Genomic DNA, 26,215 nt, shown 5'->3' with positions numbered 1-26,215 from the left:
GTTTAGGGAAAAAGCAGCTCAAGCCTAAGGAGGTAGGGGAGAAGGCTTCACAGCTGCAGGCTTAGGGTTAGAGCTAAGATGATTAAAGGGGTTCAGGGTTTGTGGCCAAGGTAGACAGATAGTCTCAGTACTAGGGTTCATGAGGGAGAGTAGATCAGACTTTGGAGCTAAGATGGACAAACTGGGGCTCAGGGCTGGGGCTAAGATGAGCTAAGGGACTCAGTATTTGGGGCTAATGTTCAGAGGATGCCTAGAACTGAGGATTCAGATGGGCAAGAAGGGACTGGGGGCTCAGAGTTAAGACAGTCCAGAGGAGATCAGAGCTGGGCTTGAGGGTCCTGAACTGAACACAGTGCTCCATATGGCATCTGAACAAAGCGGAGGACAGTGGGACTAAGGGCTAAGGTATAAGCAGAGGTGGCCAGGGCTGGGGGCTTAGGGGGAAATAGCTTAAGACTGAGTACTAAGATGAGCAGATGGGAGCTCAGGTTTTTGGGGGGCAGAGGGGAACTCAGGGCTTAGGTAGGCAGAGAGGCTCTGAGATCAAGGTGGAGAGAGTGGATCAAAACTAAAGGCAAAGGTGGTCAGGAGAAGCTCAAGTCTTAGGTAGGGAAGGCCACACCCAAGGCTGGGGCTTGGGTGGGCAGATAGGGCTTATGGATTGTCTAGGGAGAACAGTTCAAAATTCAGAGATCAGGTGGGTAGAGATAAAACCTTGGTTGGATTTAAAGTAGGGGTTCCAAGCCTGAGAAGGGTGAGCCAAGGGAGGTAGGAGCTATAATGGGCAGAGGAATTTCAGGACTGGGAGCTAAAGTATGCAGAGGGGGCTCAGAGTTAAGGCATGTGGAGGGGGCTCAGAGCTAAGGTATGAGAACGGGGCTTGGAGCTAAGATATTCAGAAAGCACTCAGGGCTAACATAGCTAGAAGAGCTCATGGCTAGGCCTGAGGATGATTGAGTCTCTCTAGACTGGGACATTCCTTACCCAAAGTCTCATGGACCACTTTGGGTACAACATCCTTAAGGACCTCACAATTGGTATGTAGGGCAGGGTTGGAGTTCATTTCCAGCAGCCATACCTGGAAAAAGAAAAAAAAAAAGAATATTTTTGTGTACACAGCTCCTGAAAATAGCTTAAGGGCAGGTTGGGATGTATATGGGCAGGAAGTTCAAGACTAAGACTAAGGTCTCTCACTTCCAACTCTACTCTACCTCTAGGGTATGCAACTGGGAGTCTAGATTCTGTCACATTCCCCTAGGACCTCTTTGGGATGTTATCTGACATCATATTCCATAGTGGATAAAAAAATGGACATGGAGTCAGGAAGACGTGGGCTCACATCCTGCCTCAAATACTTACTAGCTATGTGATCCTGGGCAGATCACCTCACTTCCCTCACTTACATCTATAAAATGGGTATGTCTCATTTCATATTCATATATAAGCACATACACATATTTGTGTACATATATGTATATATACGGGCAGGTAGGACGTACAGCGGATAGAGTGCTGGGCCTGGAGTCAGGAAGACTCATCTTCCTGAGTTCAAATCTGGCCTCAGACGATTATTAGCTGTGTGACCCTGGGCAAGTCACTTAACCCTGGTTTGCCTGTTTCCTCATCTGTAAAATGAGCTAGAGAAGGAAATGGCAAACCACTCCAGTGTCTCTGCCAAGAAAATCCCAAATGGGATCATGAAGAGTCGAATACAACTAAAAACATGACTAAACAACAAGTGTATACATGTATGCATATATATATATATATATGCATTTTGTACATGCACGTATACATAGCTAGGTGACCATGAGCAAGTCATTTCTTTTAGACTTAAATCTGTAAAATGGGCGTACTTCATTATATATCTATATATATGTATATATGCATGTATATATGTATATAATGTATGTATATGTATATATATGTATACATGCATATACCTATGTGCACACTTAGACTACACGTTCCAGCAGCTAGGGGATTCAATGGATGGAGCACCAAGCCTAGAATCAGGAAGCTTCATCTTCCTGAGTTCAAATCTGGCCTCAGACACTTATTAGCTGTGTGATTTTGGGCAAACCACTTCTCTCTGTTTGCCTTAATTTCCTCATCTGTCAAACTAGCTGGAGAAGATGGCCGCAAACCACTGCAGCATCTTTGCCAAGAAAACCCTAAATGGGGTCACAGAGAGTCAGACACAACTGAAATGACTGAACAGCAACATACTACACATATATGTATATGTTATATGTTGTGCAGACATGTATATAGTCACACTATATACCCACATGTGCATGCATGTGTGTATGCGTATATACGTCGTGGACATGTATATACACATGCGTACATAGCCCTTGCCTTACAGGTTCGTTGTAGGATTAAATTAGATCATTCATAAAATACTTTGCAAACTTTAAGATCACAGACTTAGAGCTCAAAGAGACCTTTGAGGCCATCAAGTCTACCCCCACCATTTGCTTTTCTTTTAAAAAATATTTTTGAGATCTTTCGTTTTCATATCACCTTTATTGTCCAATATGTGGGAAATTGTCTTCTCTCCCTCTGCCAGAGAGCCATCTCTTACAGCAAATAATTTTTAAAAACCACCAAGAATCCAGAAAAACCAACCAATGCACCTACCAAGTCTGATATCACATATAGTTTTTCATACCCACAGTCCCCCACCCTTGCTAATAAGGGAGGGAGTAGGCATTCTTATAACTCATTGCAACTGAGAACCAGGACTTCCTTTCTATCCGGTCTTACCACACAGACACCAGCAGAGGGCACCCCAACCTCATGGACGATTCCCACTGGCTTGCCTGCCGCTATAGCACTTCATAGTTTGTATTTGTATTTGTATTTTTATAGACGCAGTGCCTAGCACAGTTCCTGGTACGTTATAGATGTTTAACAAATGCTTGTTGAGTGAACGAATGAACTTATACATATCCCCAGCCTCTGGCCAGAATCTTTGAGCGTAGGGTGCTGGGACCTGGTCTTCTGGAGATCATAAGTCACCAGCTAATTGGAATACAGGGGAGTAGTAGTTTCTGACCAGACTCACTTGTAAGGTGTCCCAAGAGGAATACCTCCCCACTGCAGCCAGTGGTTATTCCTAGTTACTGACCCCTTACCAGGCCCAATGAGAACACTGCAGGGGTTCTCACACGCAGAGACCCTAACCCCAGGCTTTCAGTTCAGGGAACTTGTTAACATTGAAGAGAGACAGACATGAAGATTTATCGCTTTGTCTTAGGGTCCTACCAAAGTAGAACTGGCAGGGTTTTTAACATTGATGTCAGACATCCAGTGGCTTAAGGTTTGCAAAATGCTTTAGATACGTGATCTCATCTGATTTTTAGAGGTCGTCTAGTCCATCCCATCATTTTACAGATGAGTAAACTGAGGCCCAGAGAGAAGAAGAGCCTTGACCCAGGTCGTACATAAAGTAGCTTAGCCACATCTTCCAATTCCCAAACCAATGACCTTTGTACTAGACCTCACGGGTTTCGGCGAGCGCGGTTTGTCTGATAGTTGTTCCACTTTCCTCCTTGGGAGGCTCAAGGAAGCCCCAACCTCCAGACAAGAGTCCTTGGCTCTTATCTGCTCCCTGTCTCCTCTCCTCTCTCAGGAGTGAGTCCTCTGGCCTGCTAGGGAGGTTTCTCAGAGCACCCTGTCCTTGGAGGGTGATGGAGTCTCAGCTAACACACTGGTACAAACAGGCACTCAGTTCAGCCTCGGTCCTGACCAGGAGGTTGTCCTTCAGTCCTGCCCCCTGCTGCCCTGTCCTCCAAGTTATTAATAGGATCATGGATGAAGAGTTGAAAGAGACTTTACAGGTCTCGTTGAGTCCAACTTTTCCATTTTACAGTTGTCATTTTCCCAGGGTCACATAGCTGGGTGATTTCTGAGGTGGGATTTGAATTCACATCTTCAGACTCTCGAGGGAATAACTTTCCTATCCCCTGTGATCCAGGCCCCTTCTCTCATTCTCCATCTAGTTTATCTTCTGTTTTTCTCCTGGATGCTTCTACTCAGTCCCAGATGCTAATTCTCCCCTTGGCTCTCCTGGTTTCCCAGAAAAGAAGTCTTAAAACTGCTTTAGAGCTCTCCTGTAACTTCTGGCCTCCTCCAGCCCTGCTCTTGGCTTCAGCTGGAATTTATAGTGCCTTGAGATTTTGCAAAACATTTTACATATGTAGTAGTGGTAGCTAGCATTTAAATAATGCCTACTATGTGCCGGGCACCATAATAATCTCATTTACAAATATAATCTCATTTGATCCTCACAACAACCTTGCCAGGGAGGTGCCATTATTACCCACCCCCTGTTTTACAAAAGAGGAAACTGAGATTCAAAGAGTCTATGTGGTTTGCCCCAGGATCACACAGGGAGTAAGTGTGTGAGTTAAGATTTGAACTCAGGTCTTCCTGATTCCATAACCAGTGCTCTATGCACTGTGGTGCCACCTAGGCATCAGTTCCCAGTCTTGTTTTCTGGCTCTCAGATGCCTAGGCCTTCCTCTTTTGAGAAAGAAAGAGTTCCAGCCTTTGATAGACTTTTACAAACCTTACCTACATAGCAACTTCTCCAGCCTAAAGGAACGCATATCAGGCCTGAGAAGATATACCCTTCCCTTTTGCCATTTATTTTCTGCTTCTGCGTATGGCCCTGGGCAAATCACTTCTCTTTGGACCTCAGTTTTCTCATCTGTAAAATGGGAGAGTTAGAATGACTTCTGAACTCCCTCACTTCCAGCTGGAAACCCATGATCCTAGGTTCTATAGAATGAGAGGGTTGGACAGGACTATTAAGGCCCTTCCAGGTTTCAATCTATGAGCTTCTGGTCCGACTAGTTGCCCCCCTCCAAGGATAGCCAGGGTGGGAGGAGTGAGCAAGGGAATGGGTAGATAGAGTCAAGAATCCCAGTTAGAGCTAGAAGGGGCTTTAGAGGCCATTTTACAGATCAGGAAACTGAGGCCCAGGCCAGGGAAGTGATTGGCCCAAGGTCACAGAGAGGAATAAGGAAGCAGAGCCATTGCGTCTCCTGGTTCTCTCTCTCCTGTACTTTCCCAGGCCCAGTAAGCTGAGGTACAGGATTTCTCAAGAAGCCCAGAGGAGGCCAAGAGGAAAGGAGTGTTCTGAAAGCCAAGCCAAGCCAAGCCCCCAGGTGGCGCAGGGCCCCTGCTAGGCTCACTAAGACCCTTCATGAGCCCCCCCTGGACTGGTCCCCATATCTGACATGGGATCATCTCCTTTCCCCCAGCTGGAGGTGCAGCAGGGAGAGAGGGGAGGGAGGGATTGGTGGGCCCACATCCCAGACACAATGGACTGGGAAACCAGAGCTGGGCCAGCCCCTCACCACCTCAACAAAGCAGGGTATTGTGCCAGCCGGCTTTCCGCCTGGCAGGGCTGTGAGCAAAGTCTCTCCCCAGCCAGCCCTGGGACTGACTGCTGCCCCTTGGCCCTACCCCCCACCTCTGAAGCTCACCATGGGGAGCCTCCTGTCTGGGGGAGGAAGAGAGCCTGGCTCTGGGGGGGGGGGTCAGCCCTCTCTGCTTCCTGCCCCCTCAACTATAACTTGGCTTTCAATGAAAGGCCTTTCCTTTTGTAATGATAATAATAATTATTATTAATAATAATAATAATAATAATAATAATGCCTGCCACTTATCTAGAACTTTTAAGGTTTGGCAAAACTCTGCTTATACCCTCTCATTCAATCCTCACAACACCCCTGTGGGAGTGGTGTTATTATTATTCCCATTTTAGAGACAAAATGGAGGCAAGTTAAGTGATTTGCCCAAAGTAATTCAGCTGGTAAGTGCGTGGGGAGTGGGGGGAATTTGAATTCAAGCCCTTCTTGACTGTATTCCTGACTCTAAGTCCAGCTGGTTCTCTGTCCTGATCAGACTATGTCTGTGGCGTTGGGTTATCCCAGGCTAGGAAACCACCAAGCTGCGGTGGAATCCCATCTGCCCACAGCCTAGGACACACTGGGGAGGACGGGGGAGGGAGGAGAAAAGGAAGAAAGAGAAATGGCATAGAAAGAGCATTGCATTTGGAGTCAGGAACCCGGGTTCAAATCTTGACTCTACTAGCCAGTAAATGTGTGACCGTGGGCTAGTCACTTCCTTCCTGTGAGCCTGTTTCTGCCTCTGTAAGAAGATGGTGCTGCACTGGGGGACCCCTAAGTGTCCTTTCTTGCTTTATATCCATGATCCTATATTAGAAGTGGTGTCTGGAAAGGTCAGGAAGCACCAGGCTGCTCTAGGTTAAGCTTCTAAGGAGGGGAACCTTAGATGATTGCTCAGGGTTCCAAGGTGCCCCTAACCACCGCCATTTTCCATCTTCTGGTTTCCTTGTGCTTCTCTTGGGTCCTTCCTTCCTTTCTTCTTTCTTTCCTTCCTTCTTTTCCTTCCTTACTTATTTCCTTACTTTCCTCCTTTTCCTCCCTCATTCCTTTCCTTCCCTCCTTCTTCTCTCTCTCCCTCCCTCCACCTCTTCCTTCCTTCTTTCTTTCCATCCTTGCTTCTTTTCCTTCTTTCCTTCCTTCCTTCTTCCCTCCTTCCCTCCATCCTTTCCTTCCTTGCTTGCTTCATTCCCTCCTACTTTTCTCCTCTTCCTCCCTCCTCCCTCATTCCTTCCTTCTTCCTTCATTCCTTCTTCTATCCTTGCTTTCTTCCTTCTCCTTCCCTCCCTCCCTCCATTCCTTCCTTCTTTTTTCTTTCCTTCCTTACTTCCCTCCCACTTTCCTCCTTCTCTTCCTTCCTCCTTCCTCATTCCTTCCCTCCCCTCCCCCATTTCCTCCCTCCCTCCTTCCTTCCTTCCTACCCCCACAATCCCAGGAATCTCCTCTCCCTCCCTCCTCCCTCTCCCCCCCTCCTCCCTCTCCCCAAGGAGTTATGGGAGGCTAAGATCCAGGGGCCCCTTAGGAGAGAACCCACCTTGAAATTTTCATCGATAAGGAAGTCACAGCCAATAAGGTCGAAGTAGCCTAGTTTACATGCCAACTTGGACTTCACAGCTAGGAAGCACTGGAGCATAATCTGTTGCATCCGTTTCTGGGCAAGAGGAGGGGGTGGGGAAACATGGCTGGAGTCAGGACATCCTGGCCACGACCCTGCCCAAAGTCAGAGCCTCGAAGCCTTGCCTCTGCCTGCCCCTCTGGGCCAAGGACCCAAGACCCACAGCCCTCTCTACCTCTCCTCCTCCTGCTGCCCACTCTCTTCTCTACCTCTCAGAATCCCTGGATAAAGGGACCATCCAATGCAGCCTACTGGACAAACTGCCCTCAGTTTTCTCATCTGTAAAATGAAGGGGGTGGGGTGGCATTAGGCTACATTGCCTCTAAAGTCCTTTCCAGTTTCTCCCAGGAGAATGTAAACCCCTTGAGGGCAGGGACTAGTTTCACTTTTGTCTTTAAAGCCCTAGCACTTGCTGCAGCACCTGGCACATCGTAAGCCCTTTTAATAAATGTTCTCTGTTGACTCCAGCTCAAAAACTGTGCAGCTGTGCTAGATGCTTATCAGATCTTTGCTTGAAGAATGTCAGAGAGGAGGCAGTTTGGGACAGCTTTCGAAGCTGAGAAGTTTTCCCTCACACCAAACCTAGAGCTGCCTACTGACTACTCCCCCCATCATTCTGAGTTCTGGCCTGTGGGGCCACATAGAAAGCTGAGCCCTCTTGGATGTAACCACCCTGCCTTCAGTCTTGAAAACAGCTGACATCTCTCCCAATGAATCCTCTCTTCTCCTGGCCATAAATGTTCCCAGTCCCCTCATTGACTCTGGTTATCTGTCTTTGGATGATCCTGCTTATCAACATATTTTTAAAATGTAGGGCTTGGAATGAAACACAATACTCCACATGTGGTCTGAGCAGGGTAGACAATGGCAGGACAATTAACTCCCTTTTTGTAGACAGCTTTCTTCTCCTAACACAGCCTGATTGCTTTAATTTTTTTTCAGAGTCATGTGGAGTTTTCAATCTGCTAAAACCTACTGGTACTTTTTCAGATAATCAGTTCTCTAGTCACACATCCATATCCTGTGCTTGGGACATTGATTTTTTGAACTAGTGTGGAGAACTTTACATGTATCTCTATGCCGCGTTCTGTCTGATCTGATTTGCTCCCTTGTTCTAGACCACAAAGATACTTTTTGGACCCTTACTGTCATCTTGTGTCCTGGATTTCCCCCTCAATTTTGTGTCACCTGTGATTACGATACTTCTTCTTCACTTTCTTCTCCCTCCCTCCCCTTTCCTGAAAACCTTTGGAGACACAAGGTCCTGGACTCATCACTGTTATTTTCCTCACCCCCTCCTTTACTTATCCTGTGTGCTGTGGGGACAGAGGGGGAGGGGGTATAACTCCCACTTTAAAGGATGAGCTAGCCAACTAGTATTTATTAAGCACCTACTACATTGCCAGACACTGCTAAATGCTTGGGATACAAAGTAATAAAGCAAAAATAATCCCCTGCCCTCAAGGAGTTCAGTCTAATGGGGGAGACACAGCGTGCAAATGACTAAGTCCAAACAGGGTATAGACAGGGTAAAATGGAGATGATCAATAGAAGGCACCAGCATTACAGAGGACTGGGAAAAGCTTCTTCCAGATGGGGCCGTAGCTTAGACTTGGAGGAAGTCAAGAGAAACTAGGAGGTAGAGATAAGGAGGGAGAGCACCTCAGATGTGGGGGACAGTCAGGGAAAATAGCCAGTTGGGAGGTAGAGTGCCTTGTTCATGGAACTGCCTCCTTGGTGGACTGTTTGGCTGAATTGTAGAGTACATGGAAGATTAAAGTGTAAGAAGACTGAAAAGTAAGAGGAGATTGGGTTGTGATGGGCTTTAAAAAACAAATGGATTTTATAGTTGATCCTGGAGGTAATACAGAAAACACTGACATTTATTGAATAGGGGGTGATGCGGTCAGATCGGTGCTTTAGGAAGATCCGTTTGACAGCTGAGTGGAGGATGGATTGGAGTGGAGAGAGACTTGAGGTGGCCAGGACCCCCGGCAGCTGTAGCAATACTCCAGGTGTGAAGTGATAAGGTTCTGCACCACGTGGGGGTAGTGTCAGAGGAGAAAAGGGGGCATATACAAGAGACATTCCAAAGCAGAAATACCTGGACTTGACCATTGATTGAACATGGGGGATGAGATGGTAGAAAGAATGAAGAGTCTAGAATGACAGTCCAACATGGCTTCCTCTACCCTCCTAACTGGGTAGCTTCCATGCCAGTCAGACCCCTCACCTCTCCTCTCTCCCTCTTCCAGGGGCTCTAGAAGGCAAGAGGGTGATTCCCTAAAGAGAGGAACCAAGATGCGTCCAAGTACTCCCGCCACATTCCTCTTTTCCTTCCTCTCCTCAAGAGGCTGCCATTCCACTCAGGAAACACCCGGGAAAACCAGGTTTTCCCTAAGGACACATCAGGACCAGGAAAATTCCAAGCAGAATGGAGAGACGTGGGTTGCAGAGGGACCTTTCCCTATGTAGACTTGCAAATGGTCCCATTTGCCCCCCCCAGGTCTTGCACTGGGCTCCTCCCCTCCCGCTTGGATCCCTCCAGTGAGAGGACTACATGCCCAGAGATCTGGACCCTAATTAGCAAAGACCTCTCCAGAGCGCACCACCTGCTTGATTCTTAGGCACACTCCCAGGTGGTGTAATCATACCAAGACACGGGCATGTTCACAGACAGGCAGAAACACATAAGTTCAGATGTACGGCCGTACACTCACGTGAACTAAACTCATAGACTCACAGCCTCAGGGGCCTAATGGCCATTGCATCTAACACCCTTTCATTTACAGATGAGGAAACTGAGGCCCAGGGAGACTAAGTAACTTAGGAACATCAATCTAGAGTTAGAAGGAAACTTAGAGGCCATCTAGTCCAACCCCCATCATTTTAGAGTTGAGGAACTGAAACCTAAGGAAGTTAAGTGACTTGCTCAAGGGTTCATAGGTAGCAATCATCAGAGAGGAGGATTTGAACCCAGGTCCTTTGACTCCCTATGTAGTGCCCTGTCTTCATTTCCCAAGTCGTGGTGCCTTCCTCCTGAGGATATGGTTCTTCCTGACCTGGGCATCTCTTGCTCCCCTTGGAGACCCAAACCTGCTAATTCCTCTCCTTCCCCAAAGAAGGGGGCCCCCTCCAAGCCTGGAAGCAGGAAACAGGAGGGCCTTACAGTGAAGGTGGTGAGCACCCAGTCCTTGGGGAGCCCTTTTGCTCTGTGGAACTTTTCATTGATGTGTTTGTTGAGGCGGTCCATGCTCCACACAGTCTCCTCCTTCAGTAGCACATACAGGGGACTTTTCTTTTGCATGAACTAGGAGAAAGGAAGAGAGACAAATATGGCCCTGGGAATCCCCACTAGGCTTCCTAGCCACAGAAGTCACCCTCAGCCCCTGAAATAGCAACAGGCATCCTTCAAGCCACAGATCCTGGGCAAGTAGTACACCTACCTTTTCCCTTCCTTGCCAATTACCTTGTATTTATTTTGCATTCGTTTTATGTGTATATTTCTGAAGATATGTATTTTCTCCCTGGGTAGACATAAGCTCCCAGAGGGCATGAACTGTTTTTTTCCCCCCTTAGCTCCTAGCACAAAAGGATAGGACTAGATCTACAACTTCATTAAATTTCCAGATGACAAAACTCCTTCTACCTTCTCTGCAACAGAGGGTCTTGGTGAATTGACAGTGACTTGTCCAGGGTCACATGGTCAATAATGTGTCAGAAGTGGGACTTGAACCCAGATCTATCAGACTTCAAGGCCAGCTCTGTAATAAATATACCAAGGCAAGTTGGCCTCTTACTTGGCAATTAACTATTATTCAGATTGATGTGTGGATTAATTGAAGGAGTCCCATACCTGTCTCACAGAGCCTTCCATAAACACAGACAACTCTCCAGCAGACCCTCTCCGCTATTACAGATGCTTCCCCAACGTGGAACTCCCCAACAACCACTGGTGGCTACCCCCTCACCCATAATGGTAAAAATGCCTCTGACAGACCTTCCCTGACCAGGCTACAGAGAGTTTGTTTTCATGTGTTAAGGGGCAGATACAGGGAAGACACCTTCAGGTTTATGGACTGAAAGTATCTACAAGTATGACTATTGTAGGATTGATTTGACTGGCTGACCCCAACTATAGCCCTTCCCCACAAATTCAAAAGACTCCTTCAACCCCTTTCCCTGACCCCTACCCCCAATCTAATCCAAAAAATATTTTTAAGCATGTACTATGGGTCAAGCACTATATTAGAGGCTGGAGACACAGAGTGAAAACAATAGTTTATTGCCCCCAGGAACCTTACATGCAACCAGAGGACATGTAAGAAACACGTATTTTTTTTTAAGGGGAGGAAAAGAATGCTTATATAAGTACTTGTATACTTATGCTTAAGGGGATTAAGTAAGGTTTGCACATGAACTGAGCTTTGAAGGAAGCTAGGAATTCTAAGAGGATGATGTGAGAAGGGAGGACATTCTAGGTTTGGGGGACAGCCTCCAAGTTAGAAGGATTAACAAACAGGCCAGTTTAGATGACTCTTAAGAGTTTGTGAAAGGCATGTACAAAAACATTTATAGCAACTCTTTTTGTGGTGGCAAAGAATTGGAAATTGAAGGAATGCCCATCAATTGGGGAATGGCTGAACAAGTTGTGGTATATGAATGTAATGGAACACTATTGTGCTATAAGAAATGATGAGCAGGTGGACTTCAGAAAAACCTGGAAAGACTTGTATGGACTGATACTGAGTGAAGTGAACAGAACCAGGAGAACATTGTACACAGTAACAGCCACATTGTGTGATGACTAACGTTGACCGACTTAGCTCTTCTCAGCAATACAAGGATCTAAGACATCTCCAAAGGTCTCATGATGGAAAATGCTATCCACATCCAAAGAAAGAACTACGGAGTTTGAATGCAGATAAAAGCATACTCTTTGCTGTTTTTTTCTTCTATTTTGTTTTGTTTTCTCTTTTTTGTGGTTCTAATTCTTCCTTACAACATGACTAATTTTTGAAAATATATTTAATAGGAATGTATATGTATAGCCTATATCAGATTGTGTGCTGTCTTGGGGATGGAGGTGGGGAGAGAGGGGGAGAAAAATTTAAAACTCAAAAGCTTATGGAAGGGATTGTTGATAAATTAAAATAAATTAATAAAAAAGAATAAGTCCACCTCTCAAAAAAAAGTTTGTGAAAAGGACTAATGTGTCTGGAAGGTGAACAAATCAGATTTTGGGGAAATTTTAAATGTCAGGTTGAAGAGTTTGTATTTTATCCTAGAAGCAATAGAAAATCATTGAAGATGCTTGAGCAGAAGAGTTACCTGGTCTTTAAGAAGACTGTCTTAGTAATGAGTGAAGGATAATTTACTTAGAGAAGGGGAGAGACCTGGAAATGAGATCAATTAGTAGGTTATAGCAATGGTTCAGGTGAGACATGATGAGGGTCTGAAATGGGATGTTGGTGATATGAGTGGAGAGAAGGGGATGGATGGGAGAGACATGGAGGACATAGAATCAATGAGAATTCCCAGTCAATCAGATATGGAGGGGAGGGAGATGGATGATTCGAGGATAACTCCAAGGAGTTATCCAACTGGGTGACTGGTAGGATGATGGTGACCTCATCAGAAATAGGGGAAGTTTGGAGGAGGGCCCCCTACTTCCCACCTGCCCAAGTCCCAACAGGGACCTTCCTGGGCTATGCCAAGAAACTGGGCCTGGGGGAATGGACATCATCTGGAGATTAGGAGGAAGAAGAAGGGAAAGAGGATGGAGATGGAGAGGAGATAGAGATGGTAACAGAGGGAAGGGGGCAGGCATGAGGAGGGAGCATTCCAGGCATGAGGTTCAGCCGGTGTAAAGGTGCTGGGAGATGGACAGTTCATGAAGGGAAGCAAAGTGTAAGAAGACTAGAAAGGCCAGGTTGTGAAGGGCTTTAAAAGCTAAATGGAGGCTCTTTTCTTGGATCCTAGAGAAGATATGAGCCACTGGAGTTTATTGAGTGTGTGTGTGTGTGTGTGTGTGTGTGTGTGTGTGTGTGTGTATGATATGGTCAGACCTGGGCTTTTTAAAAGATCACCTTTTAGTCTCATGATGGAAAATGCTATCCACATGCCAAGAAAGAACTATGGAGTTTGAATGCAGATCGAAGCATACTATTTGCTTTTTTTTCCCTTCTGTTTTGTTTTGTTTCCTCTTTCTTGTGATTGCTTCTATTGGTTCTAATTCTTCCTTACAACATGACTAATGTGAAAATCTGTTAAATAGGAATGTACATGTATAGCCTATATCAGATTGCCTGCCATCTTGGGGAGGGAGGTGGAGAAAAATTTAAAACTCAAAAGCCTATGGAAATGATTGTTGATAAATAAAAATAAATGAATTTAAAAAAAGATCACCTTTTAGTCTATGGGACTATGGGACTACACTACGACTATGGGAGAAGGGAGTGCCATAGTTGTCCCTCCCCATGACACCCCAGGGACCCCTCCCCATACCTGATTGGTCAAATGTCCTGCAAGGTCCTTGGCCTTGGGGTCGTAAAGGCTCAGAGTCAACCGTGCATAGCCATGACTAAAGAAGACCATGTAAGGCATGGCACAGGCAATAAGCAGGTAGGATCGCACATCAAACTTCTTCCCATCCAGGAGCAGTGGGTTGTGGATATACCTTTGGGGAAGTAGAGTCAGGCTGACTATATTTCCCCCAAAAATCTCTCAATCCCTTCTCCAAACTTCCCTCTTTCTTATTGAAGATGCCTGGTCAACCAAGACGTAACCCCTAGAATTATCCTTAACTTCTCTCTCATTCTCAGCTAGAGCTTGTAGAGGGCACCACGGAGAGAGCGCTGGGACTGGAATCAGGAAGACCTGAGTTCCAATACAGCCTCAGATACTTCCTAACTACACAACACTGGGCAAGTCCTTAACCTTGCTCTGTCTCAGTTTCTACAACTGTAAAGTGGAGATAATAATATTATGAGATTGATGTAATGAGGTAACGAGATAATGTTTGTAAAACTCTTAACACAGTGCCTGGCACACTCATTTCCTTCCTCCTTCCAATACATACAATCAGTTGTCAGATCTCATTCATTCCACCTCCACAACCTCTTCCTCTTACATTCCCTTCTCTCCATTAGACTATCCCCCAGACTATTGGATCTTCTACTTACTATCTGTGTGACCTTGTCCTATTTGTACCTCAAAGTTCCCTAGACTTGACAGTTCATCTTTCAAGACAAATCTTTGTCTTTACACAGGCTGTTCCCCTTTTATGCCTGGAATTTTCTCCTTCTCCCACCTTTTAGTATTATTAGCTTTCCTTCAAGGCTCAGTCCATGTGCTGTCTCCTATAGGAAGCCTTCCTTAATCTTCCTCCTCCTTCCTCTTCCCCACCCCTGCCCCAAGTTGTTAGCATTCTCTCCCTCATGAAAATTCTTTTGTGTTGGGAGGCAGTATGGTGCATTGCATTTGGAGTCAGAGGGATCTGGGTTCAGATCTTGCTTGCTATGAGTATCAGGATGGTTAATGACCCCAAGTGGGCAAGTCACTTGAACTCCCTGGGCCTTAGTTTATTAATCTGTAAAGTAAGGGGATTGTATGAAATGTCCTTGGGAGCCCTTTCCAGCTCTAAACCTTTTGCTTCTTCTCATCTTTGGTCGGTGGTGTCCAAAGGATGGGAAAGTTACTCAAGGCTGGAAATGAGGACTACCCTCATTTCATCATGGGTCCAGGATTAAAGGTGGATATCATAGCCACCCCTAACAGAGAGTCATGACCATTGAACAAAGATACAGGGTATAAAGTGGTCCCAGGCTCAGAGTTGGAAGGGACCCCAGTGGCCCTCTAGTCCAGACCTCTTATTTCACAGAGTAGAAAAGTGAAGGCCAGAGAAGGAAGTGGTCTGCGCAAGGACATACAGGTGGTGCACAATGGATGGGAGGATTTAGCCCCGTTTCTCCTCAGACTCCAGAGCAGGGTCTTTCCTCTGAACCACACGGAAAGGTCCTGGTGTCCTCCCCCATACCCAAGTACCTAAAGTTGATCCCACCCACCTCTGTATAACTCGTGCCTGGGGAGCTTTAAAAGGTATCTTCTTGTATGTGGGATCATCCTCAATGCTCTGCATCTTGGCCTGGAGAGAAAGTGCTTCCTCTTGGGTCCTGATCAGGAAAATGCCTTTCCCCTGGTTGGAAGCAGTGGGCTTACAGATCCACATTTCTTCATCTGTAGGCACAGAGAGTGGTGAAGGTTGGGGAGAGGGATACGTGGCAGCATTAACTTTGCCATGTCACTCATGCCACCCTCTGGCATTGACATGGCCCTGGAAGGGGGGTGTGTTACCTGGCCTAGACCTTCAGTTATGCTCTGATCTTTGAGCTAACAGACCTCATGGCAAGAGGGAAGCTCTGCAGGTGCCTGGCTCCCCTCCCTTCTGCCCCCACATCATAGAATGGGGCTGACAGCTTACCATGGAACACAGTAATGAAACTTTCCCGTTCATCTTTCAAATCCAGACGGTAAGTCTCTGGAAAAAAGTCTTCCATTTTCAGAACCCTGTGGGAGAGTTCAGCATGAAGGACAAAGGGACAGGAGGGGAAAAGGAGGGAGTGACCTTCTTGAATCATTCATACCAGCCCTCTTTTCTTCCAGATCTTGTCTCTTTCCATTTACCTCTTCTTCTATCCACCCTTTCATCCTCCCTCCCTCCTTCCCTCTCTTCCTCCTTCCTTTCCTTCCTTCACTCCTTCCCTCCCTCCCTCCCTTCTTCCTTCCATCTATCACAGAAACATTTACTGAGTGCCTTTTTTTTTTTTCGTGAGGCAAACAGGGTTAAGTGACTTGCCCAACTAGTAAGTGAGGCTGAATTTGAACTCAGGTCCTCCTGACTCCGGTGCTGGTGCTATATCCACTGTGCCACCTAGCTGCCTCTATTTGGAGACTTCCCCTCAATGGAGACCAGGACACTTAAGCAAAGCCTGTGGAATATTGTCAATCAAAGCCATCACCATTGGTTTTGTAGTCAGAGCCCCTGGGTTCATAGCCTGGCCCTGTCACTTTCTATGTGATCTGGGCCTCAGGCTTGTTCTGTCCAGGTCTAAATTGATGATCTTTGTCTTTATGGGAGGACGCTGGCTTGGGGAGTAAATGGCTTCTGCCTCTACAGGCAGTGCTTGGGTGGGTGGGGGGGCATGAGGAGCCTTACTTGATGTGTGCTGCAGTTGGTGACCTGCTGATTTTGTTAATGACTCTGGCATATTCTCGCAGGGCATTCAGGAGGCCGATCTTAGTTGTCAAAAGCTTGTTGTTAGGGATCTGGTAGAGGAGTTGTTCACCTGTGTCACAAAACACTGGCATGAGGAGATGGGCAGTGGGGAGATGGGTGCTTGCCTTTAAGAGGATTCCATTCTATGGTGTAGGGCACTCAGTAGGTGTTTCTGGGATGGGAGGGTAGAAAAGCAGATGGGAGTAAAGAAGATGGATGCATAGATAGGGGGACAGAAGGAGAGATGGAAGGATAGGTGGATAGAAACAGATGAATGGGAAGGAAGTGAGGAAAGGAGAGAAAAGGGAGGAGGAAAGATGGCTTTTCCAAAGAACTATGGCTTGTACAGCCTATGGAATGTAAGTTCCTTCAGGGCAGGGACTGTTTCATTTTTGTTCCCAGTGCTTTAGCCTGGCACACTGCATTTAATAACTGTTGATTGATTGAGTGCCATGATATGACCCTCACACCACCAATAGAATGTAAGCTCCTAGGGGGCAGAAATGGCTTCATTTTTGTCTCTGTATCTTCAGTGCTTAAAATCTTTCCTGGCACAGGGTACTTGATTAATAAATATTTGGAAATTGATTGATTGGTACATCTTGATGCCCAGATACAACTGCTATCTAGTCCCCAAAGGCACCTTGGTGATATGCAGTCTGACACAGCTTCTAGTCTCAGCCCTGATGCCCAGATCCCATTCATAGCCTATAGCTTCAGGGCTCCAGGACCCTCTTCATTATGCCCAGATGAATTCATACCAGTTAAGCAATTTGTTCAATACCACTTATTATATAAGGCTGCTCCTATGCTAGGTGCTAGGGTTGTATCAACAATGAAATGGACCCTGCCCTCAATGACCTTACACTCTATTGGGGAGGGCCAGAATATACAGAAAAGGTAGGGACATTGGGAGCTCCAAGCTGCCCAATCTAAGGAGTGAGAGTGGGGGCAGCTCAGTAGGAAAGTACTTGGCATTTCCTGATCATCACTGGGTTCACAGACTCTCTTGAGTGGGGAAGGGAATAGACCTCTGACACCAAAATTCAAGGGTCCTGAAAAGGACACAAGTTGGGGTCACTTAAGCCTACTTCCCATCGTTCTGGTGATGCTGTGCCTTGGAGAAAGCTGTCTCAGTGACAGTGGGCAGGGGACAGTCTATGGATGGACTGAATTTCTCCCTTGTACCTTTCAAAGTGAGCAAAAGATGCCAGAGGGGCCAGGGATTAATATTTGCTTCATCGGGTATGGTTTGGTCTGCTGTTCTAGTCACCCCAGTCTCTCTCTGGGCTTGAAGGATGGCCTGGCCTCTCTATGACATAAGATGTTGGTTAGGATGGGGACCTCCCATGTTTCCAGATGTGGCAGCAACTATGGGAAGTGGTATGTCTAAGGGCAGCAATCAGCAAGGAACCTTCCGGTGGGCTTTCTTGGGGAAAATGGATTAGCTTTATTCTGCTTGGACCCAGAGCACCCAACCAGCACTAATGGGTCAAACTACAAAGAAGCTAATTTAAGTTGGATGTCCTTAAAAACTTCATAACAGGGAGAGCTGCCCTGAAATGGAAGGGGCTCCCCCTTCCCTCACTGGAGTCCTTTTCAACTATTTGGTTGGGAAGGTATAGGGGGGATTCTTTTCCCTAGGAGCTTATGCTGGAGAATTACGGAAGTCACTTCAGGCTCTGAAATTCTGTGCCCCTGAGCCAGAGTCCCAGCATGTTTGGCCAGCCAAATGACTCCTATTTGTTGGGCATTCATTTCAGATGCTGGTTATCTGGACTGGCTGGAACCAAGCATCCTGTCTGGGAAGCCCTTGCCCCACACCCCTGCCCCCTGCCCGCTGGTCCCCCTTTTCTCTGGGCTGCACCTTCTCGAAAGGAGTAATAGGTGTCCCTGCACTTGGTCTCACACCATTTCAGCTTGTAATCCTCCCGATGGTTGTCATGGATTCTCTGCCACCCTTTGCTCCGGCAATAGGAACTGATCCTGCCAGGATAACAAGATTCACTGGACTGTTAACGATCCCTTAATTAGCTCTGGAGCCTCAGATTCCCTTGAGGAGCTCCTGGGAAGGCTGACTGACACCCGAGGCCCTGCAGCTGGCCCCAAACCTGGGGGTAAGGGGGGATGGGAGGAGGAAAAGGTGGCCCTGAGCCAGCAACTTTTCCTCCCATTTTTAATTAAAAGATGACCCAAGTAGCCTATGGGCCAGCACTTAGGCAACTGAGGAGGGAGGATGCCAGGCCAGATCTGGCAGTTGTGGGGACAGGGCAGGACGAAGTGAGTAGGGGTGGGTGTCCTGGGACATGTGCCTCCATTTTAGGGTTGTCAACATCACCCTGGTGCCCAGACTCTGGCTCAGGGAAGCCAATTAAGGCATCAGTCCCTCCTCCCCTAGAGGCCTGCAGTGGCACCTGGTTCGCCCCTCCCCATCTCCCTTCTTCCAAGGAGATTGCTTACAGCATGGCCCCATTGGTCCCCCCGATGTAGAAAAAGGGACCCTGTGTGGAAGGCAGCAACTTCTTCTCTCCCTGGTTGGGCTCTTCTGAGGGGTTGCTGTGGTTGGCTTGAATCCCTGGGGCTTCAGTTTTGGTCACATCCCGTGTTTCTGGGTGGGCAGGGGCACCTGCAAAAACATGACCCAGCCCCAAGAGATGTCACCCCAGGGATTTTCCTTTCCCTCTGTGGAGAAGTCAGGCTGATCTGGGGTCAGAGAGGAACAAGGAGCCAACATCCATCCAAGGCTGACTCGAACCCCTGCCCTTTGGAAGAAGTCAGGGAAACCAGGAAACTGGGAGCCCCCATCTCCACCTGGCCACAGAGTCTCAGAGAGAGAGAACCTTCAGGCCCAAAAGTACAGTAGACAGCATTGGGACATACAGTGAATAAACTTATAACAGCATCATAGACCCTGACCTGGAAAGTACCTCAGAGACCATCTAGTATAACCCCCTGATTTTATAAAGAAGGAAATTGAGGCCCAGAGAAGGGAAGAGACTTTCCCAGGGTCACACACCAGAGGTGAGATTTGATCCCAAACCCTTGAACATGAGAACCAGTGCTCTTTCCTCTATACCAAGCACAGGGTCATAAGATTTGAGAGCTGGAAGAGATCTCATGGTAACTTGTCTAGAACAAATCCCCCATTTTCCTCATGAGGGAACTGAGGCACAGACAGAAAAAGAGAGCTTGCCAACATCATGTGATGGCCAGGCTAGAATTCAAATTCAGGTCTTTTGATTCCAAACCTAGAGCTATTTTCCCTGTATCACACTCCCAGGAGGCAGAAGCTGGCTGGCCACTTACTGGGGGTGAGGCATTGTGGACATTGACTCATGCTTTGGGTAGGGGTCAGACTTTATGGTTCTGAAGCACCCTTGGAGTCTGAGATTTGAGGGTTCCTCCAGAACTTAGGGACTCAGATACACTCCAGGGCAGGAGTCCTTAAACAGGAGTGCATGAACTTAACAAATATATATTTATTCATAACTGTATTTCAATGTAATTTGGGTCCTTTGTATCCCACATGTTCTATTTATGCCCTTAGAAACATAATTGTGAGAAGGGGTCTGTGGGTTTCACTAGACTGCCCAGGGGGTCCAGGACACCAAAAAGAAAAAAAAAAGGAAGTACTGCTTTTAACTAAGTGCTTGTCATACTAACAGTCCTGGGGACAGGTAGGTGATGAGATTTGGACACATGAAGCAATCCAAGACCTCTGGAGATCAGGGATATTAGACAGTATGCTCAAACAGCATCTGGAAACATTGCCTACCACCTGGGAGGTATGGAGGGAGAATTCCAAGCAGAGGGTAGAGCAGGGGCAGGATTAAAGATTAGAGTGAGCCTGGCCTGTGGGAAAGACAGTGGGAGGACAGAGGGTTCAGGAGGAAGAGCATCAGGGGAGCAGGGAGTAGCTTACAGAGGGGCCTTGAATGTCAGGATAACAGTTTTGGACTTTAGTCATGAGACAGTGGGAGCCTTCAGGAAATGAGGAGAGCAGCAGCTATACATAACAGATAGAACCAGAATTTTCAACTTAGGTTCTGGAGAGCTGAGGGTTATTAAAGGATGGGAGATGATCTTCTGAGATACCATATGGGCAGCTGACAAATTCTTGACTTGCCTTAATGATAATTTTATTCTTTAAAAGGTATAGTGATGGGGAAAATGCAATTCTGAACCTGAAACATCTGACCATCAAGAAGGAACTTTGGTTGCTGAAGTAGAAAAGATTGGCACCTTGGTGGGGGGAGTGGGTGGGTGGGAAGGGACAGCTTTGTAATAGAGTTCATAATAAAGAAGTAGAAGAAAGTGTGGTATAGTTTGATGGGCACCCTAGATTTGGGGAGAGTGGAGTTCAAAAGATTAAGAGAAATAATAAGATTCCAACAATCTAAATTTCTGCAGGGGAAACTCTTGAAAATGAAATTCTGAAGGCACTAAGAGAAATACTTCTGATATACAATGCCTAGCAATGTTTATTGATCAAGCTGATAAGAGAAAGGGAAGTTATCTAAACAGGCAGATGTGGATGCATAGGGAACTCATTGGATGAGTCAGATTTTAATAAAGATAAATGAAAACAAAAATAAGAGGCTAAATTCAAAAGAATAGTACAATCCGTTAAGAAGAGTGTCAGGATCACTAAAACTGGGAATGAGTTAAAGTTAGGGAGGGACGAATGCTAAGGATAGCTAGTGAGGATTTCTTTAGCTACTTTGGGGGCAAAAGGAGAGTAAAAAAGAGACGAATAAGTGAGGTGATAATAAAGGATGAGAGAGAGAGGGAGGAGAATTTCTGTTTTCTTGGTGAAGATGAATGATCTTTGGCATGGAAAGAAGAAACGAAATAAATCCAAAGTTAACAAGTAGTTGAAACCCAAGATAAAAGATGGCTAGAGAGAGTGAGTTCAGCTCTTAGTGAGTTCAAGTTACCTGCCCCAAACAAACTATATCCTAGGGAACTAAAAGAGGGAAGGAAAGGGAAAAGGAACAAGTATTTATTAAGCACCCATATGTGCCAGGCACTTGTGCTAAGTATTTTACAAATAGATGTGATTGGCTAATGGAAGATCATGGAAAATGGGAGAAGTGCTGATGGACTGCAAAAGGGTAATTTTCTCCTGATTTTTTTTTAAAGGAAAGAGAATGGAGATTATGTTGACTATAGGTAAAGTCAAATAATTCCTCTCAAAATTTCAAAACTTGTTATCAAAGGGGTGGATTTTAAGTATTTAGACAGGAAAGAAGTAATCACTCCAAACCAGCGTGGCTCCAACAAGTCATACCAGACTAAATTCATTTCCTATTTTTTTTGGGGGGGGGATATAAGTAGAACAGTAGGGACAGCATGCCGAAGTTTAATCAAACCTTTGGTCTGTCTTATGCTATTCTTGTGGCAAGCTAAATGTCAAAGATAGGGTTATGTAATAGCAGGATTATAGATTTAGCAGTGGAAGGGCTAAATGACCTCATAGATACATATTGGTACGTATCTAATGAACTGGAAAGGACCTTGGACAGAGGCCATCTAGACTTATTTCACAGGTGAGGAGACAAGGCCAGAGAAGGGAAATGACTGCCTGAGGTCACTCTCCCGGGCTGCTTGCTCAAGATACTAAGTAACAAAGGTAGGATTTGAATTCAGGTCCCCTGACTCAGGTGCTAGTGTTCTTTATGGTTGAATGATCAGAACCAAAATATGCGTCAACTTCCAGGGAGATTTCTAGGGTACTGGCCCTGTGATCTGTCCTTGGCCTGAGTTGGTTAATTTTTTTTGTCAATCTTGGATGAAGGTGCTTGTCCTGTTTGCAGATAATACAAAGTTTGGGGGAGTAGTTAACCCTTTAAGTGACATGCAGGATTCCTCCCAGATCCATCATCAACAGGCTAGAAATGGACTGAATTTAGGGAAAATTTAATTGGTGTGTAAAGGTGAAGCTCTGTACTTTAGGACTTGATGGGGCATAGCTAGACAAGTTTTTCATGAAAAAGATATTTGCATAGGAGCCTCACTCAAATGACTGTGACATGGAAATCCTCCAAAATAATGCTACTATGGACTAATGCTAGAGGTATATAATGCTTACTTAAAATCAAGAAGATTCTCAATAGTCCTTGTGCCCTCTGACCAGGTCAGAGTATTGTGTCCTGTTCTGGGAACATATTTTAGGAAGGACAGTAAAGGTGGAGACCAACATGATGTGTTTTGTGTGTGTGTGTTTAGGGTAGGGTGGGTGGGAGGAAGACTGAAGACCATGCCATCTGAGGAATAGTCAAAGAATCTAGAAGAAAAGACTTAGTGGAGGGACATGACATGGTTGAGTCCAAATAGCTGATGAACTGTCATGGAGAATAGAGATTGCTTGTTTCCTTCTTGGCCTCAAGAGAACAGAACTAGGAACTAGCGGTAGTTACCTACTGATTCAGATGGGTATTAGAAAAATTTTCCTAACAATAGCTAAGAGTTGTGAGCTCCCAAAGAAGAATGACAGATGATGTGTTTTCCTTCATTCAGAGCCTGGAGGACCACTTGTCCAAGATGCTGTAGATGGAATTCTCATTCAGGGATGCAGTTGGATGGAATGTCTTCTGGAGGTGCAGTCTAACTCAGAGGTTTGTGATTCTTTCTGCTCAATGGCCTGATCACTTTGGTCAGGAGAGAGAGTGGCATTGGTAGTTGGAGCCCTGAGCCTGCCAATAGCCTGGTCTTCTATGGTGGAGGAGACCAGTCAGGTGGAAGGAAGTCCTACCAGCCCTTTCTTACCAGGGTCTTCTATGTCTAGTCCTGGTTGTAGGGCCCAGTCAGCAATGTTCTTATAGGGGCTCAGTGTCACTGGCCTGATCAGTGGCAGTGATACAATTGCCATCAATTTCACACCTGCCCTTAGGTGAGCACAGAGTGCTGGAATGAGCCCCAGGTTTGGAGTTTGAGAATAATTACAATAACAAGAGCTTGGATTTATAGATAATGCTTTAAGCACTTTTACAAATATTATCTTGTTGGAGTCTTACAACAACCCTGTGAAGAAGGTGCAATTATTATCCCCATTTTATAGATGAGGAAACTGAGGTTGAGAGAGATGATGTAAATTGCCCATGGTCACACAGCTAGTGTCTGAGGTAGGATCTGAACTCAGGTCATTATGACCCTGAGTCCAGTACACCACCCATTATGCCACCCAGGGTTCTACTACTTAGCATTTCTTTTCCACTGTGCTGAGGTCAGTATTCTGGGCCTCAGTTTCCTCCTCTGTGCAATGAAGGGGTTGGACTCAATCTCTAAGGTACCTTTCAGCTCTAAATTCTATGATCTGAATACACTTGCTAAAGTCATCTCTCTTTCCCTCCCCCCACCCCCACCCTAATCCCCAACTGGCTTCTTTTTTCCAATCAGGAGACTCAGACATGTGCCATCCAGATATAGGGCTGCATATGACTGGGTTTGCTCATCATTTTCACCAGCATTGGCACTTTTCAGACAGGATCATGGCCTTCCTGCCATCCCCAGCACAAACAGAATGAGAGGGTTTTCCATGCTGTTATCTCCATGCCTTTCTGAAGCACAGGCCCCAGGTCTATCTGGTCTATTTGCCCTCTCAACACTCCCTAGGACAAGACAGGAATCCCTCCCTCCTCTAGTAACAGACTCAAATCCCCAGGCTTCCTTCTCCCTCTCATACTAAGTCACCCTCCTTTCTCTCTCCCTCTCCTTTGCACTCTGGATCTTGACATTCCCTCAGACCTACTGAAGAATTCATTGACCTCCTGAATGCACTCCCTGAGTATCATTCAACAGTTAAAGACCAGTTCCCCCTACTGCCAAACTCCCCCATTACCCCATCCCCTTATCCCCTGACCCAATCTGCATCATAATGGGGCTATCCTCATCTCCTAATCCCCAAGCAGTACACCAGGGATAATGATGTCCACCCATTCCCCCTGTTCACCCCCAGTGTTATAAAGAAATTATAGGGGGGCAGATAGGTGGCACAGTGGATAGAGCACCGGCCCTGGATTCAGTAGGACCTGAGTTCAAATCTGGCCTCAGACACATACCACTCACTAGCTGTGTGACCCTGGGCAAGTCACCTAACCCCCATTGCCCAACCAAAAAAAAAAAAAAAAAGAAAGAAAAGAAATTATCCTAGACACCATCCCTAACATTATAATATAATACCCTGACCCCAGTGTCAGGACAGAGCTCTATTTCCATCCCTAACATTGTGATGGTCAAGGGACTGCCATCCCTAACCCCCATCTCTGCATAGCACAGAGAACATTCTGCTGCTCCTTAAAGATATGGGCGGAATGTGATTGGGGCTTACTATAGGCGGCCAGATACTCCTTCTGACTTGCTCTGTGTGGAGGGACCCTCTTGCTGGGAATAGCTCTGACTTGGGCACCTAGTGCATACATTCTTTCCTTTCCCCTATCTCCCTACCACTATTAGTGTGATTGTCCTACCTGAAATAACCTTCCCTCTACTCTGTATTTATCTTCTATGGATCTACTTATTTCCATGTTATTTCTCCTCCTAGCATATATACTTCTTGAGGGAAGGGACTGTTTTTGCTTTTCTCTGTTACCCACCTCCCGCAGCATAGCATAAGTGCCTGACACATAGAAAGCACCTAATCAGCACAGGTCTAAAGAGGTCTTGGGGGAGGGATGACGGTGGTGGCTTCAGCATGGGGCTCAGGAAAACTGAACAAAATTCATAACAAGAATAAGGGGTCCTTCTCAGGACTGTGTTGAGGGATGTGATTTCTCCCACCCCAGGCCATGGTACAAAGATGCAAATGTTATTATGTACAGCTATACACATGCATTAAGTTTTATAATTTATAGATTTAATATTCCAGTTAAAACAAGGAGCCCTCAAGCCCTGTTAGGAAGAGCCCCAGTGATAGCTCCCTAGGCCATAGAGAAACTCCTAGCTTCTTCACAATTCTCAGACCTGATTCCCTATCCTCTAATGACAATGGTGGCCTTTAAACTCAGGTAATTCTCCTCACCCAACCTCAGTATAATAATGGCATAATTCTACCCCCATCCACTGACCCCAGGCTCAGGGTCCTTTATCTTCATTTTCTGTGTTGTAATAAGGTTCACTCCTATTCCTCTAGCATTGGTTACTTTCACTCTTGGTGTTGCCTTAAGAGGGTATCCCTATCTCTGACATAAGCACTATAAGAGATATATATATATATATATATATATATATATATATATATATATGTATGTATGTATATATCCCTAGTGTCCTTTCCTAGTGTCCCCCTTGAATTATAATAGAGTTATAACTAGAATGTATATACCAGTTAAAGGTTTGCAAGTGCTCTGTAAATACGATCTCATTTGTTCCTCACAATCACCTTTGGAGGTAAGTGCTGTTATTATTATATCAATTTTATAGATGGAGAAACTGAGGCAGACCTAGATATTAAGTGACTTGACCAGAGTCACACAGCTAGTAAATGTCTAAGGCAGGGTTTTAACTCTCAGATCTTCTTGACTCCAGGTCCAGCAATCTATCCACTAAGGCACGAGCTCACCTTTGTTCCCCTGACTTCAGACTTATAATTATCTAACCCCCCCCCCCCCATAAAATGGGACCATCCTCAGTCCTGGATCCTAGATTTATCATAATGATATCTCCATCACTAACCCCAGTTCTGGTACACCATCTTGACCCTTTCTACCCTTAGCCCTGCTTAGCATCACCATGTCAGGGGCTGTAATTTGGAAGCCTTTACTTAAACACCCTATCCCCATGAGAGAGCCCTAGTGAATGCTGTTTCTCAGTAACCATTATATAACAACACCTTAAAAACCAAGGTATAGTCTCCCTCCTCTCTCTCTCTCTCTCTCTCTCTCTCTCTCTCTCTCTCTCTCTCTC

At 45.9% G+C, this 26,215-nt stretch overlaps 1 protein-coding gene across 1 annotated transcript in view; it reads right to left on the bottom strand.

Annotated features, from left to right (window-relative positions):
- Positions 1–26,215, bottom strand: part of TTLL10 (tubulin tyrosine ligase like 10) — a 30,161-nt gene that overhangs the window by 1,965 nt on the left and 1,981 nt on the right. Inside the window, exons 2-11 of the mRNA XM_027855398.1 lie at positions 23,516–23,566; positions 18,773–18,939; positions 18,180–18,298; positions 16,253–16,382; positions 15,518–15,603; positions 15,102–15,273; positions 13,543–13,714; positions 10,205–10,345; positions 6,955–7,071; positions 985–1,078 (exon numbers count right to left, since the gene is read on the bottom strand). Coding sequence (XP_027711199.1) covers positions 985–1,078; positions 6,955–7,071; positions 10,205–10,345; positions 13,543–13,714; positions 15,102–15,273; positions 15,518–15,603; positions 16,253–16,382; positions 18,180–18,298; positions 18,773–18,939; positions 23,516–23,566 — 1,249 coding nt within the window. The remainder of the gene's footprint in view (positions 1–984; positions 1,079–6,954; positions 7,072–10,204; positions 10,346–13,542; positions 13,715–15,101; positions 15,274–15,517; positions 15,604–16,252; positions 16,383–18,179; positions 18,299–18,772; positions 18,940–23,515; positions 23,567–26,215) is intronic.

This window comes from Vombatus ursinus, unplaced genomic scaffold (assembly GCF_900497805.2).
Source record: "Vombatus ursinus unplaced genomic scaffold, bare-nosed wombat genome assembly UNPS02010822.1, whole genome shotgun sequence".
Lineage (NCBI taxonomy): Eukaryota > Metazoa > Chordata > Mammalia > Diprotodontia > Vombatidae > Vombatus > Vombatus ursinus.
Note: the sequence above shows the minus strand (reverse complement) of the source record. Positions and strands in the feature narration are given on the sequence as shown.